This window comes from Hibiscus syriacus, unplaced genomic scaffold, assembly GCF_006381635.1.
Source record: "Hibiscus syriacus cultivar Baekdansim isolate YM2019G1 unplaced genomic scaffold, ASM638163v2 tig00111392_pilon, whole genome shotgun sequence".
Lineage (NCBI taxonomy): Eukaryota > Viridiplantae > Streptophyta > Magnoliopsida > Malvales > Malvaceae > Hibiscus > Hibiscus syriacus.
The window spans coordinates 2235841-2252980 of record NW_024063078.1 but is presented as its reverse complement, the minus strand read 5'-3'; the positions used below and the strand labels follow the sequence as shown (position 1 = coordinate 2252980).

The 17140-nt window shown below is 34.9% G+C and overlaps 2 protein-coding genes across 2 annotated transcripts in view; both read right to left on the bottom strand.

The window, feature by feature from the left end:
• LOC120160389 (putative receptor-like protein kinase At3g47110) overlaps positions 1-1140 on the bottom strand; it is a 23244-nt gene extending 22104 nt beyond the window's left edge. Inside the window, exon 1 of the mRNA XM_039170807.1 lies at positions 652-1140. The gene's annotated coding sequence lies outside the window, so the exon portion shown is untranslated. The remainder of the gene's footprint in view (positions 1-651) is intronic.
• Positions 1-17140, bottom strand: part of LOC120160624 (LRR receptor-like serine/threonine-protein kinase EFR) — a 24671-nt gene extending 7531 nt beyond the window's left edge. Inside the window, exons 1-3 of the mRNA XM_039170994.1 lie at positions 16279-17140; positions 260-320; positions 6-77 (exon numbers count right to left, since the gene is read on the bottom strand). Coding sequence (XP_039026925.1) covers positions 6-77; positions 260-320; positions 16279-17127 — 982 coding nt within the window. The 5' untranslated portion in view covers positions 17128-17140. The remainder of the gene's footprint in view (positions 1-5; positions 78-259; positions 321-16278) is intronic.

Here is a 17140-nt window from a genome sequence, read left to right as displayed (position 1 = left end):
TTCACCTGTGAAGTTGTTATGGGAACAATCAAACAGCCTAAGAAGAGTTAGATTCACAATCTGTTCTGGAATTTCACCTGCAATGATAAAATTCACATCAAATTATCTATTTTTCAAATAAATTATCTATTTCTCTCAACAAATTTAATCAAAATTCATTCAAACTGGTGTTATTATTTATTAACATGATTTTTTCAGAGAGCAGCTCATCGTTTTTACATTCTCAAAGATAAATTAAAAAATGGGAAGTATATATTACCTTGAAAGTGGTTCTGACCAATAGAGAAGAACTGAAGCATGCTCAAATTCCCAATCTCTACCTGTAGACTCCCCTCCAATTGGTTTCGTGATAAGAATAAAGTTTGTAATTTTTTACACTTGAATAAACTGGCTGGAAATCTTCCTGAAAGCATGTTAACGCTCAAGTACAGTACTTTCAAATTTGGAAGACGATCAAACATATCGTTTGGAAAATGGCCAGTGAGATTATTGACGTTGAAATTGATGAATTCTAGTGAAAGCAAATCGATTGGAACAGAGGGTATGGAACCGGTGAGCATATTACTACCTAGATCAATAGCTTTTAACGAAGATATGTTGAAGACGGAGGAGGTTATTGAGCCCGAAATCTGGTTTCCATACAAGCTCAACTCCTCAAGCTTTGGCAAATAGCCTAAAGAGAATGGGATAACACCATTGAAGTTGTTATGGTACAGACGCAACTCCTGAAGTTCAGTTAATGATCCTAACCACGATGGGATTTCTCCACTGAAGCTGTTGTTACCAAAGTTTATTTGTTTCAGTCGTTGCAAATTTGATAATTGGACTGGTAATCTGCCATGGAAACTGTTATCACTGATGGAAAGAAGAGAAAGGAATGATAAATTTCCTAAGTGGGGTGGAAGAGTGCCTACGAGTCCCAAGCCAGTAAGGTTTAGAGCCGTGACCCTGCGGTGCTTGGATCCGCAGCTGACACCAAACCAATTGCAAACATTGGAAGAAGATGACCAATTTGCAGCCAAGACATTTTCAGGATCGTGGATAACATGGTCTTTCAGTGCAAGAAGGGCGGACTGGTCTGTAAATATGGTGGTTAAGTTCATGGAGAAAGAAGGAAGAGAAAAATGAAAGATGATAAGAAGAGTTAAGTTGAGCAAAGTGTTCCCCATTAGATTTTGGGTGGTTGAGTCAAGCTACCAAGGAAGGCACAAGCTTGATAACCCATTCTTTATACACACAAGATTGACAGCGAACTGAAATGTGAGGGGTTAAACTGATAAGAAAAAATAGTAGAGTTTAAATTAAAAGTTTCATTAAAAATCAAAGTAAACCCTGAAATTTCTCTAGAACACGCAATGTGGTTGAAAGATTTTATTTTTAATGTTTTAAACGGTGGCTTTTCTCTTGTCATAACAGTGGCTTTCAACATCCCACGACGATAAAAATAAGAACTTTTACTTAACTAGATTGACTTCGAAATAATTTCGACTTTGATTTTGAGAAATTATTGATTAATAGAGTTTAAGAATTTAGATCTATAACTAATTGGTTTAGTGTGATGCGATATTAGATTCTTTAAGGTTTGAATTTTAATATTTGCAAATAAAACAAATTGAGTTAAGAGGATCGCTCTCATAATGAGTCTCTGTAAAATATAATCTAAATTAATCAATCAATAGAATAAAATTATATGGAACTTGTCACGTCCTCATGACGAACTCAAATTATTTATTATGTTTTTATGAAACTTGATAACGAATTTCATGTATATGATAACAAATGACTTAAATCCCAAATTAATTCTTAAACATTCATTTTCTAAAAAGAATTTGACTGAATTATTTTACCGACGAAGTCACAAAACGGTCCAAATAACATATTAATAAGTTTTAAGGATTTCATTTTAACGACCTATACGTGCTTGTGTTTTACTGTGGTGACGTTGCACCATAGTTAAAGGTCAAGGGATTTGACTTTTAGACGGGGAAATTAAAAGAGAGACTATGACACAAAGTTTAAGGTAAGGAAGGATCAAATTATTAAATTATTGGTTGTTTTTGTGGATTGGTGAGTCAACTTAGATACATGGTCTTTGATATTACTTTACTACTGACAACAACACTATAGTTTTTTTATGAAGACACATGTTATTAATTAATTACTAATTTGATTGGAAATTTGAGGTTTCTTTGGTTTGAATTTTGGAATTTCTTCAGTCCATTAATTCTAAATTTTCCAAGTGAGAAAACATAAGCTAAAGAAATAGGACTTAGTTCAGCCATGGAAATTTCTTCAGACCTTCCCTTGTCAATTTGCTGGTTTTGATGAATTTGAATAATAGAATTTGTTGGAAACATTGGCCTACAAATAGCAGTGGAGAGGCTGAACCCAAAGGATCAAGTAATAAATTTATCCAAAAATGAAAGCATTATTTGCGATACTATGCATTCTCCTCGCTTCCACTATTTTCATCTCCTCTTTCACCATGGCTCGAGGAAGGCAACTGGCGAGTTGTAAGTAAAATCATAGTATATATAAATGATTTTAGTTATATATAACATGAGAATTATAGGGCTATTAATTTTGCAGCTACTTCGCCTATAGAACCTCCTACTCCGATCTGTCCCCCGCCTGATTCAAACTGTCATGGTATTCCACCTCCATCTTGAATGCTGTGGGAAAGCAAAGCTATAGGATCCATTGGCGAAACTGTAAATGGATATCCGCTAAGATATGTATTGTTTGTGTTTTCAACGCTACTTTGTTTGGTAGTTGTGGATAAGCGCCTAATAGATGAACCCTTCGGATGTTGCGACTTTGTAATCTCTATGTTTATAATCGGTTATTTGTTTTTCTCATTTATAGAAATAGATAAGATCGAATCATATTAAATCTTGTTTTTTTATGTGTCTTATATTATAGAAATAGATAGAAATAGGTTAAAGGAATGGCGGCTATCCTTAAATGTCTCTGGTTTGAGCACTAGAGGTTGCAAACATCAATAATGACTGTATATATGATGTGCAGGATAGATAATGTTTATTTTAAAATATAATTTTTTTCTATTATTTATATATATTATTTATTATGTTCACCTTAAAATTTAATTTGTTTTATATTATTAATATATGTATTCATCTTTAAAAATATTTTGGGATGTGATTAATCATCCGACAGTCATAATTCTTATGCGATGGAACTGTCAAGGTTTGGAGTTTGCGTAATTGCATAGTTCTCTATATCCTAGTCAATTTATATTTTGTGTTGTATACTGTTTCCTGAGTAATGGAATTATTGTCTCCTGGCCAAAAAGGAAGAAATATAATTCACAAATTGTTTGGAGAATAAGTTGAAGTATGACCATAAAATACTTATCAACCACATTGCTTCAAACTAAGAAAGAAGCTTAAAATGACTAACATATAGTACTTGTATTTTTGTAGTTAAAATAACAAGTGCCTTGTCACCAAACTCATCCCATATCTATCAATAACTTGACTTTGATCTCTTCTAGCTTTCTCACAACTTGTTTCATATCAAGCCTTTCATCTGGTATCTCTACTGAACATTTTAAGGCAACTTGCAAAATTGAAAATGCACAATCGTTGGCTGCTGAATGTTGCCTCCTAGTAATGCTTACAGAATTGGTGTCTCCAACTTGGTTTAGCATAGATGCTAACGTCTCTTTCACTAAACTCCTCAAGCTCATCTCTTCGCAAAACATTTCATCTGTAGGCTTCTTTCCCATGATAGTTTCCATCATAAGAATACCAAAACTATACACATCACCTTTTATTGAAACGATTCCTTCTGATCCATACTCTACATATGAATTTGTATATATAAAAATGTTCATCAGTATTCAATAATGTTGTCTGATCATGGAAAAGATATGTTATAAACTATCTAAAGAAGAAGAAACCTCACCTGGTGCCATATATCCAAAGGTTGCAAGGGTCATGGTTTGGATCATTGAATCCTCTTCACATAAGAGTTTTGCGATTCCAAAATCACTCAAATGTGCAACCATATCTTCATCTAATAGAACATTGCTGGGCTTTAAATCGCTATGAACCACTGGTGTTTTAAGACCATGATGAAGATATTCCAGAGCAGATGCAACATCTATCAGTATGTTCAGCTTTTGTCGGATATCCAAAAAATGATTGTTGGAATACAACCATTTATCAAGGCTCCCATTGGGTTTAAACTCAAGTACCAAGGCTCTGAAATCATGATTATTAGAGCACTGCCGATGATTTTGGTTAAATTTCGGTGACGGATGTTGTGAAGAACTTCACATTCGACGTCATAGCTCTTGGAGGCTCCTTTTAACTCTAACTTGAAGACTTTCACCGCAAATGTCATTCCATCTGGGATAGTCCCTCGGTATACTGAACCGTAACTTCCGCTACCAAGCAATCTGCTATCACTGAATCCATCAGTAGCTTGATGAAGCTCTCGGTACGAAAATCGTCTCCACGTTGCTAAAGGTAGCAAATCTTCTTGAGTTTCCAATGTTTCTTTCTTCTTCCTACTTCGGAAGATAATGAAAATTAGAGCCACCACCAAAATTGTAGAGGCAATCGACAGTGCTACAGATACATATGTTATGAGCTTACTTCTTGCCTTGGAATTTCTTTGAGGTGTAGTTTTGCAGCTTGGAACATGAAGTCGAGCTGCACCACACAATGCTCCATTCCCCTTAAATGATTCAGTTGAGTAGTTTCCGAACGTTCCTCCATCAGGAATTTCTCCTTCAAGTCTATTGAAAGAGACATTGAAATATTTGAGAAAACGGAGTTTCTCCAAGGACTTGGGAATCTCTCTGGATAGCATATTTCTTGATAAATCCAAGGATTCCAAGCCCCACAAGTCACCAAATGAATCAGGAATAGAACCTGTGATTCTATTGTTGGATAAGTAAAAATAAGTGAGGTCTTTGAGATCAACGATCCCAATCGGAATTTCACCGGAGAACTGATTGTTTGAGAAATCCAGACTAGTCACAACTTTCCACTTTCCAATATCAGTTGGCAGAGGACCAATAAGAGAATTTGAAGACAAGTTCAGGATCAGGAGATCAGTAAGCCCTGTCAAGGTTGAAGGTATTGAAGAAGAAAACATATTGGAGCCAAGGAGTAGTTGCCTCAAAGAAACAACATTACCCAAGCAAGCAGGTATCGGTCCAGACAATTTGTTGTTCGTCAAGACCAAGAAACCCAACTTGTTTAGCTGACATAACTCGGACGGGATCCATCCTTCTAACATAATGTCCCCAAGAGAAAGACTCTGCATCTCTTTTAATCCTCGAATTGTGGTAGGAATCATTCCTGTCAATTTATTGTTATCAAGCCTTATGGCTATCAAGCGACTCAAGTTGCCAAATTCACTCGGGATGCTACCGCTGATGTTGCACCTAGAAGCAGAGAATCTCTGAAGAGAATCCGAGAGATTTCCAACCAAACCTGGAAGTTCACCACTGATCAATAGGTTGTCGCTGAAGTCCAAGATTTCCAAGCCTCTACAATTTGTCAAAGAAGAAAGAAAACTCAATTTTGAAGAAGTTAGATTGTTAACATCCAAATTGAGTCTCTTTAAATTTCTTAGATTGCCAAGAGTGTCAGGGATGAACCCTGAAAATAAATTATGAGAAATGTAGACAAGAGTAAGCTGAGAAGCATTGGAAATTGACATTGGGAATGGACCAACGAGTTGATTATTTGCAAGATATAATTCCTCCAGGTTGGGAAGCCAAGGCCCCATGTTTGATGGAAGACTGCCGGAGAGCTGATTGCTTTCAAAAGAAATGGTAGATAGAGTCGATATATTAAATATTGCTGGAGGAATTGGACCAACAAAATTGTTATCTCCCACACTTAAGAATTCCAGATTCTGTAGGTTGTCAATCTGTTGTGGTATTGTACCTGCAATAAATTTTATCAAACATATGGATTAGACCAATATGAGAAAAGAAAAAGAGTTTTATACATTAGACCAATACAAGGAACCACTTTATCCAAAATAAAAAATAAAAATAAAAAAAAATACAAGGAAGCAAATGGTAATTTCGTATATGCAGCATGATCGGCAATTAATGACTCATGAGTTTTAGGATTGGCTGTGTAACCCCCTCAGACCGATGCGGGTAACCCGATCTGATCTAGAGTGTCACATTAGGGCCACCGAAGTGACCCACTGTAAAAATAACGGAAAATTTAAAACTTTTTATCAGAACATGTAACTTATAAAACAATTTATTAGTATGCATAAATAAAACAGATTTTCAGACTCGTATAGAAAACAAAATACAATTACATGCCCCCTAATCACATGTACCATTCTCTGGAAGCAACGCCGGAAGAACTCCCATATTGATGACGGTAGTTGTACTAATACAATTCTTTTAACCTGCAATGTTGAGTAATAGAGTTAGCTTCGGAAAGCTCAGTAATACAGAACTACCAGATGATGCTGAAGAACTTGCAGATACAGATAAACATACATTTCCTTATTGGTTCAGATATCTACAGATTTATAGGCTGAGCTGAGGTCCATTGATATCGCATGTAGTAACAGATAATATTCATTTCAGATGGAAATATTTCGGATGTCTAGGTTCAAGATATCACAATAGGTTTTCTAGTGTGTTCCCGTAAAACTAGTAAAAAGATACATATATTTTAAAACATATATATATATATATATACCCCCATCCGTTCACATCATAAATGTGTAGGTTCCCCAGAACCATACACCCAACCGCACATACCATTTAGGCCCTGAGCACAAAGCCGAGAAATCTGCAGATAATCTTCCTCCAACAATAAACCCCCAGATAAAACATTTCTCCGTCGGTAAACGGAGATATCAGAAATCAAAACATAATTCAGATCAGATATCAGAACAGAATCCAGGTTAGGAATCAGAACATATTTCAGATCAGATGTCAAAATAGAATTCAAATCAGAAATCAGATTAAATATTCATATAAGTAGGGATCACACTAGAGTTTTCAGATATTATTTAGAGATACAAGATAATCTTATCGGACAGAGAAACACAAATCTTTAGTTTACCGATAGAATGTCGAAAATTAGAATCACTATTAGAAGAGTTTGTTAACTGACAAAATCATCAGTTATTCATAATATGGTTATCATGATCATCTTATTCGGACATTTATCGGAAGCTACACATAATCAGAAGGGTATTCAAAATCCTTTACATATGAGTTACTTATGTTTTCATACATGACCAGAGTGAATTGAGCTGATAAGGAATAACAAAGATTCAGGACCTTTAAAATCTATGTCGATTGATCAGATTATCGAACAACTCCAGATGAATAGCTCTCTAAGAACTAATACTTGTCAACTTGTCAAATTCATTAACCTTCCAGGGTATTTACTCTTCAATACCAAATGTTCTTATCCATAGATCACCTTCTAAGTCATCACTGAACAGATCTTAAGGAGACGAACAGATATTCTAATGGTCTTTATTTCATTTCCATGTTTCAACTATATCAGGAAATGTCGATGTACTTGATTTGGGGTTCATAATCCATAGGGATAATACATCACATAAGTTCATCCGAGTTTCCAAACTTATTACAATCTCTTACTTAATCCTCAGTCCTTGAGGTTATTTAGTTCATTTAGCAGTCAAATCTATCCCAGTTACTTCAGAGTTTTTCAGAGTAATTCGTACATTTCTGAATTTCATATACATATTGTACTTTCGTTCAGTTTGGTCTTCGTGGTTGATTTGTCGAACAAATATCCAATTCTTAGTACTGAATGCGATCTAGAGTTTAGCTGTATACTTCCAAAATTATCATCGAGCCAAACTTGAGAAGACGAACACGCATACAAGTAATATCTATGTCGTTCAGGTACTGACTTATCATTAAGGTTGATCGGCTCACTTAAGTTGTGTTCCATAACTTTTAAAGGTAGTCCAAAACCTATGCTTATTTGGATTCCTTAATTAATCCAAGACATTTACTTAGTATAGGCCATAAGGGTATTTTGGTCATTTTGGTGTTCATTTTTATTCCAATCATTACAGAGCTCGAGGATATCCCATCATTCCTGAGCTTGGTGATATTCTTGGATCATTTCCATTACAGGGGTATTCTGGTCATTTTATAGATCCAGTGTATTTCAATTCTTTCTTTTCGTCCGATCTTATTATTAAATTCAAACTTATCATTTATTTCAGTCCATTCGAACAATTCTGACAAAATAATACCCTCGATAAATTGTTCTTCAGGTATTTACTCATAACTTGGATATTTTCGGGCCAAGTGCCTTCTCAGATTTTACAAACGGAATATCAGGAATTTTTTGCACTAAGTCAGAATCTTAACAATCAAATCTGTACTTAATCGAGTTAAGTACGAATCCTCAAACTACTTTCTCATTCAGGGTCAACTCAGACAATTTTACATCTTAAGGGCATTTTCATAATTTCTTAACCAGATAATTTCGATATTAGCTCTTAACGAAAATAATTATAATTTAAAGATCCTATGGTTAATTGCTTTCCCGAACATTCTCAGATCTTGAAATGATTCCTTAACAGACTTCTAGTATCTTGCATAAACTCTCTTAGGGTTAAAAACCGGTTATCCGCATTTTCTAAGCAAAACTAACATTTCTTATGCACATCAGTAAGTTTTACCGGATCAATATGTCTTTTCAGAGTTATTAACCAACTTCCAGGGACAATTCTTGTCATCTTACAACATAAGGGTATTTTCGTAATTTTACCCTATCGGAGTATTCTCATAATTTCTCATCAAAGTACCTTTAACATTTAACCTTTGATGAAATAAATTATAAGTTACAGATCCAGGTTGATTTCTTTATCACTAAGAACAAAACTTGTAATTCAATTCTAACAATCCCTCAATTTCTTATTTTAATTATCTGAACCATAATCAGTTGCCAAATTTCTATTGTATTCGTATCGAGTGTAGAAATTCATTAACTACACAAATGAGACCAATATTATCTTATTCATGCATTTACCAATATTCACATGTTCCATAAAGCATAAAGAGGTAGTAAAGTATTACCTCGATTTTCGTGCCATACTGATCGACCATATAAATTCCATTCGAACGCCTTTGATATTTAATTCAACTTCCAATATTTCCTCGGATCCATATCAACAGAAAATTACATTAAAAACGAAGCTTAATTATGAAAAACAAATCGAATCGGATGATAAATCAGTGAAAATAGCTTACCGGGTTCGAATTTGGCGAAACGGACTTCAGATTCAGATTCAGGACATCGAAAGCATAAAATATGACTTTTCGAAAATTTGGAATTTTCGGTCAAAATCAAAGTCAATGGGTTTGACTAGCAATTTCGAGGCCTTCGGGACCGAATTTCGAAAAACGGACTGCGGAATCGGATTTGAAACGTCGAAAAACGTCAGGATATGTATATTTGGTCGAAGTCAAAGGTCGTTTAATGCCCAATCAAATCCGGTCAAAGTTCTGGTCAATTGTGGTCAACGCCGATCAACGATCAACAGTCGATCATTTTACACAAATATCACCCTAACAGAAATTAATTACTAAATTAGCCACATTATGCAAATATTTATCAAACTAACGCCGGTCACCCGAATTTTACATAAATAGCACCCAAACAGAAATTAATTCTAAAATTAGCACCTTACGCACAGTGGCGGCGCGTGAACAGTGTTCCGGTGTCGGAAAATTCCTAAAAATTATTTTAAGCGATTTTGAGGCACTTACAAAGCTCTATTCACAATTTTGAACGGCGGAGAGCTCGATTCCGAAACATCGAAAACTTTGACTTTTTTACCCCTCCACTCGCCGGCGATGACGGAGAAACGGAAAACACTGGCGGACTCGGAACGATGCAAGGAACACGATGGTGCGGGATGTGTCGAAAACGGATGGTCGGATCGTCGTGAATCGATGAAAAACCAATTGAAATCGAGTTATTACCGACGATACTTCCGAATGAAATTAACGATGAACGAAGACAATTCACGACAAAAGGTTTGAGAGGTTTTTGTTCCTCGGTCGACAACGAACACGATGGTGGTTTCGGTTCGTCGATCAGAGGTCGGACAACGAGTAGATCGGAGTTGAAAGGAGGGTTGATGGAGGAAGGAAACTGAGAAATGTCTGGAAACTGACGGGGGGGAGAGTTTATAACTCTCTCCAAAATAAAAGTGGGTAAACCCCCCATGTTTAGCCACTGAATTTTCCTACACTTCTTACAATGTTTTGCTAACTTTACGATTTTACAATTTAATCCCCAATTTCTTCCAAAAATACAAATTAAATTCACCACTTTATAATTTCTTAAATTTAGCCCCTAATTAGGGTGTTACAATTCTCCCCTCCTTAAAAGAATTTCGTCCTCGAAATTCATTCATGTCATATTATTGTAGAAATGAAACTTCCATCGGTTCTTTCATACTTTCAAGTAACTCTTACAAAAATACGAGTTCTTTATTAATCCTTAACCAGCTGAGTATACATTCTTATCAAAACTTTTCCTCATTTCAATAAAAGAATCCGAACAAAAATTTCCTTGAAGAATCAATTCAGTCTTAGTCATGAGAATAGAATCATAGAGCAGTAGCATATCCCAATTTCATTTTCGGAGTCGAGTTTGAATTTCTCAGATGAATAACTCTTATATGACTCGTGAAGTACTTTAAAATGTTTAGACAGATGTTACTAGTATTCCTTTTTGTACAAGTATAGCCTTAACGGATATAAATTTTAGTTTACTCGTTACAGATAGGGACTCAACCCTGGAGTTTCAGCTCAGAGAGGTACGATTGTAGTTTAGGGGCATGTACTGATTAGACATATTTTAACATTCGACTGGCCGGTCTATCTTAAAATTTTTTGACTCAAACCATAGCTCTGATACCACTAAATGTAACCCCCTCAGACCGATGTGGGTAACCCAATCCGATCTAGAGTGTCACATTAGGGCCACCGGAGTGACCCACTATAAAAATACCGAAAATTTTAAAACTTTTTATCAAAACATGTAACTTATAAAATAATTTATCAGTATGCATAAATAAAACAGATTTTCAGACTCGTATAGAAAACAAAATACAATTACATGCCCCCTAATCACATGTATCATTCTCTGGAAGCAACGCCGGAAGAACTCCCATACTGATGACGATAGATGTACTAGCACAATTCTTTTAACCTGCAATGTTGAGTAATAGAGTGAGCTTCGGAAAGCTTAGTAATACAAAACTACCAGATGATACTGAAGAACTTGCAGATACAGATAAACATACATTTCCTTATTGGTTCAGATATCTACAGATTTATAGGCTGAGATGAGGTCCATTGATATCGCATGTAGTAACAGATAATATTCATTTCAGATGGAAATATTTCAGATGTCTAGGTTCAGGAGATCAGAATAGGTTGTTCCCGTAAAACTAGTAAAAAGATATAGATATTTTAAAACAGATATATATATATATATATATATATATACCCCTATCCGTTCACATCATAAATGTGTAGGTTTCCCATAACCATACACCCAACCGCACATGCCATTTAGACCCTGATCACAAAGCCAAGGAATCTGCAGATAATCTTCCTCCAACAATAAACCTCAAGATAAAACATTTCTCCGTCGGTAAACGAAGATATCAGAAATCAAAACATAATTCAGATCAGATATCAGAACAGAATCCAGGTTAGGAATCAGAACAAATTTCATATCAGATGTCAAAATAGAATTCAAATCAGAAATCAGATAAAATATTCATATAAGTAGGGAACACACTAGAGTTTTCAGATATTATTTAGAGATACAAGATAATCTTATCGGACAGAGAAACACAAATCTTCAGTTTACCGATAGAATGTCGAAAATTAGAATCACTATTAGAAGAGTTTGTTAACTGACAAAATCATCAGTTATTCATAATATGCTTATCATGATCATCTTATTCGGACATTTATCGGAAGATACACATAATCAGAAGGGTATTCAAAATCCTTTACATATGAGTTACTTATGTTTCCATACATGTCCAAAGTGAATTGAGCTGATAAGGAATAAAGAAGATTCAGGACCTTTACAATCTATGTCGATTGATCAGATTATCGAACAACTCCAGATGAATAGCTCTCAGAACTAATACTTGTCAACTTGTCAAATTCATTAACCTTCCAGGGTATTTACTCTTTAATACCAAATATTCTTATCCATATATCACCTTCTAAGTCATCACTGAACAGATCTTAAGGAGACGAACATATATTCTAATGGTCTTTATTTAATTTCCATGTTTCAATTATATTAGGTAATGTTGATGTACTTGATTTGGGGTTCATAATCCATAGGGATAATACATCACATAAGTTCATCCGAGTTTCCAAACTTATTCCAATCTTTTACTTAATCCTCAGTCCTTGAGGTTATTTAGTTCATTTAGCAGTCAAGTCTATCTCAGTTACTTTAGAGTTTTTCAGAGTAATTCATACATTTCTAAATTTCAGATACATATTGTACTTTCGTTCAGTTCGGTCTTCGTGGTTGATTTGTCGAACAAATATCCAATTCTTAGTACTGAATGCGATCTAGAGTTTAGTTGTATACTTCCAAAATTATCATCGAGCCAAACTTGAGAAGACGAACACGCATACAAGTAATATCTATGTCGTTCAAGTACTGACTTATCATTAAGGTTGATCGGCTCACTTAAGTTGTGTTCTATAACTTTTAAAGGTAGTCCAAAACCTATGCTTATTTGGATTCCTTAATTAATCCAAGACATTTACTTAGTATAGGCCATAAGGGTATTTTGGTCATTTTGGTGTTCATTTTTATTCCAATCATTACAGAGCTCGAGGATATCCCATCATTCCTGAGCTTGGTGATATTCTTGGATCATTTCTATTACAGGGGTATTTTGGTCATTTTACAGATCCAGTGTATTTCAATTCTTTCTTTTCGTCCGATCTTATTATTAAATTCAAACTTATCATTTATTTCAGTCCATTCGAACAATTCTAACAAAAGAATACCCTCGATAAATTGTTCTTCAGGTATTTACTCATAACTTAGATATTTTCGGGTCAAGTGCCTTCTCAGATTTTACAAACGAAATATCAGGAATTTTCTACACTAAGTCAGAATCTTAACAATCAAATTTGTACTTAATCGAGTTAAGTACGAATCCTCAAACTACTTTCTCATTCAGGGTCAACTCAGACTATTTTACCTCTTAAGGGCATTTTCGTAATTTCTTAACCAGATAATTTCGATATTAGCTCTTAACGAAAATAATTATAATTTAAAGATCCTATGGTTAATTGCTTTCCCGAACATTCTCAGATCTTGAAATGATTCCTTAACAGACTTCTAGTATCTTGCATAAACTCTCTTAGGGTTAAAAACCGGTTATCCGCATTTTCTAAGCAAAACTAACATTTCTTATGCACATCAGTAAGTTTTACCGGATCAATATGTCTTTTCAGAGTTATTAACCAACTTCCAGGGACAATTCTTGTCATCTTACAACATAAGGGTATTTTCGTAATTTTACCCTATCGGAGTATTCTCATAATTTCTCATCCAAGTACCTTTAACATTTAACCTTTGATGAAATAAATTATAAGTTACAGATCCAGGTTGATTTCTTTATCACTAAGCACAAAACTTGTAATTCAATTATAACAATCCCTCAATTTTTTATTTTAATTATCTTAACCATAATCAGTTGCCAAATTTCTATTGTATTCGGATCGAGTGTAAAAATTCAGTAACTACACAAATGAGACCAATATTATCTTAATCATACATTTATCAATATTCACATGTTCCAAAAAGTATAAAGAGGTAGTAAAGTATTATCTCGATTTTCGTGCCATACTGATCGACCATATAAATTCCATTCGAACGCCTTTGATATTTAATTCAACTTCCAATATTTCCTCGGATCCATATCAACAGAAAATTACATTAAAAATGAAGCTTAATTCTGAAAAACAGATCGAATCAGATGATAAATCAGTGAAAACAGCTTATCGGATTCGAATTTGGCGAAACGGACTTCGGATTCGGATTCAGGACGTCGAAAGCATAAAATACGAGTTTTCAAAAATTTGGAATTTTTGGTCAAAATCAAAGTTAACGGGTTTGACTGGCAATTTCGAGGTCTTCGGGTCCGAATTTTGAAAAAAGAACTGCGGAATCGGATTTGGAACGTTGAAAAACGTTAGGATAGGTATATTCGGTCGAAGTCAAAGGTCGTTTAATGCCCAGTCAAAGTTCTGGTCAACAGTGATCAACGCCGGTTAACGGTCAACAGTCGACTATTTTACACAAATATCACCCTAACAGAAATTAATTACCAAATTAGCCACATGCTGAAAATATTTACCAAACTAACACCCAAACAGAAATTAATTCCAAAATTAGCACCCTACGCACAGTGGCGGCGCGTTAACAGTGCTCCAGTGTCGGAAAATTCCTAAAAATTATTTTAAGCGATTTTGAGGCACTTACAAAGCTCGGTTCACAATTTTGAACGGCAGAGAGCTCGATTCTGAAACATCGAAAACTTTGACTTTTTCACCCCTCAACTCGCCGGCGACGACGGAGAAACGGAAAACACCGGCGGACTCGGAACGATGCAAGGAACACGATGGTGCGGGAGGTGTCAAAAACAGATGGTCGGATCGTCGTGAATCTACGAAAAACCAATTGAAATCGAATTATTACCGACGATACTTCCGACTGAAATTAACGATGAACGACGACGATTCACGACGAAAGGTTTGAGGGGTTTTGTTCCTCGGTCGACAAATAACACGATGGTGGTTTCGGTTCGTCGATCGGAGGTCAGACGGCGAGTAGATCGGAGTTGAAATGAGGGTTGATGGAGGAGGAAAACTGCGAAATGTCTCTAGAAACTGACGGGGAGAGTTTATAACTCTCTCCAAAATAAAAATGGGTAAACCCCATATTTAGCCATTGAATTTTCCTTCACTTCTTAAAATGATTTGTCAACTTTACATTTTTACAATTTAATCCCCAATTTCTTCTAAAAATACAAATTAAATTCACCTCTTTATAATTTCTTAAATTTAGCTCCTAATTGGGGTGTTACAGGCTGCAATAAAATTGTTTCTCAAAGAAGAAAATAAGTCGTAAGATTCGGTGGGGAGTATTATTTGCTGCTATACTCTGGAGGCTGTGGAAAAAATAGAAATGAAATGATGACATGACATTACCTTATGGTGACATGTCAGCATTCTGTTAATTTTTTAACAGTGAGTGATCAAAATGAAACTAAAACGTAACGTTAGGTATAATTTTGAAACAAAAGAATAATAAGATGACCAAAACGGAATAAAAGTGATAGTTGAGGTATTAAACATGTAGTTTACCCAAAAAATTAGTACAAATAAAAATAGTTTTTTGATTAAGCTAAAGGTGATTACAAGCTAATATATGTTCTAAGTACTCTCAACCATTAGACAATAAACACTCAATCACTCTTGTAGTCACTAGTGCTCGAAACCGTGGCCTCTAAGAAACACAACGATTATATGTTCTAAGTACTCTCAACCATTAGACAATAAACACTCAATCACTCTTGTAGTCACTAGTGCTCGAAACCGTGGCCTCTAAGAAACACAACGATTCTTTTAATCTCTAATGTAAATTGGTTCATGCACAAATAAAAATAATTTAGAATAAAACATACAATTTATTATGATTATAAATTAATCAAAACATAACGACATTTATTAATAAAAGTTTAGTCTATATATGTTTTAAAAATTATAAATTAAGAAAAAATAATTTGAAAGTATCTTTTATACCTGTGAAGTTGTTACGGGAACCATCAAACCTTTTTGAGAAGAGTCAGATTCACAATCTGCTCTAGAATTTCACCTGAAATAAAAATATTAACAAATCAAATTTAAAACCTTTTTTTTAATTATTTTTCTCTAATTTTGTCATTAAATTATCTAGTTTCTTAAATATCTCACTTTTTATTATATTAATCAATTTTTCATTTTATATTTAAAATTTTTCGATCTATATATATATATCCATTCATGTAATAAACAAATCTAATTTCAGAATACATTTTCGAAGTACTTTTAAAAAATGCAAACACTTGAAAAGCTTTAAAAAATGGTTAGTGTACATTACCTTCAAAGTTGTTACCACCGATAAAGAAGAATTGAAGCATGTTTAAATTCCCAATTTCAACTGGTACGCTCCCCTCCAATTGGTTACGTGATAAGGACAGAGTTTGTAACTTTCTGCACTTGAATAAACTGGTTGGAATTCTACCACAAAGCATGTTAACACTGGAGGAAAATTCTTTCAAATTCGGAAGACGATCAAACGTATCGTTTGGAAAATGACCAGTGAGATTATTGAAGTTGAAATTGATGAGTTCAAGCGAAAGCAAATCGGTTGGAACAAAGGGTATGGAACCGGTGAACATATTAGTCCCTAGATCAATAACTTGCACCGAAGATATATTGAAAATGGAGGAGGGTATTGAACCTGAAAGCTGGTTTCCATACAAGCTCAACTCCTCTACCTTTGGCAAATAGCCTAAAGAGAGTGGGATAACACCATTGAAGTTTTTAAAGTACAAACGCAACACCCGAAGTTCAGTTAATGATCCTAACCACGATGGGATTTCTCCACTGAAGCTGTTGTTACCCAAGTCTATATGTTTCAGCCGGTGCAGATTTGATAATTGGACTGGTAATCTACCATGAAAACTGTTATCACTGATGGAAAGAAGAGAAAGGAATGACAAATTTCCTAAGTGGGGTGGAAGGGTGCCTACAAGTCCCAGCCCTGTAAGGTCTAGAGCCGTGACTCTGCGGTGCTTGAAGCCGCAGCTGACACCAAACCAATTGCAAACATGGGAAGAAGATGACCAATTGGTTGCCAACACATTTTGAGGATCGTGGACAACACGGTCTTTGAATGCAAGAAGGGCGGACTGGTCTGTAAGTATGGTGGTTAAGTTCATGGAGAAAGTGGTCAGAGAGAAATGGAAGATGATAAGAAGAGTTAAGTTGAGGAAAATGTTCCCCATTAGATTTTGGGTG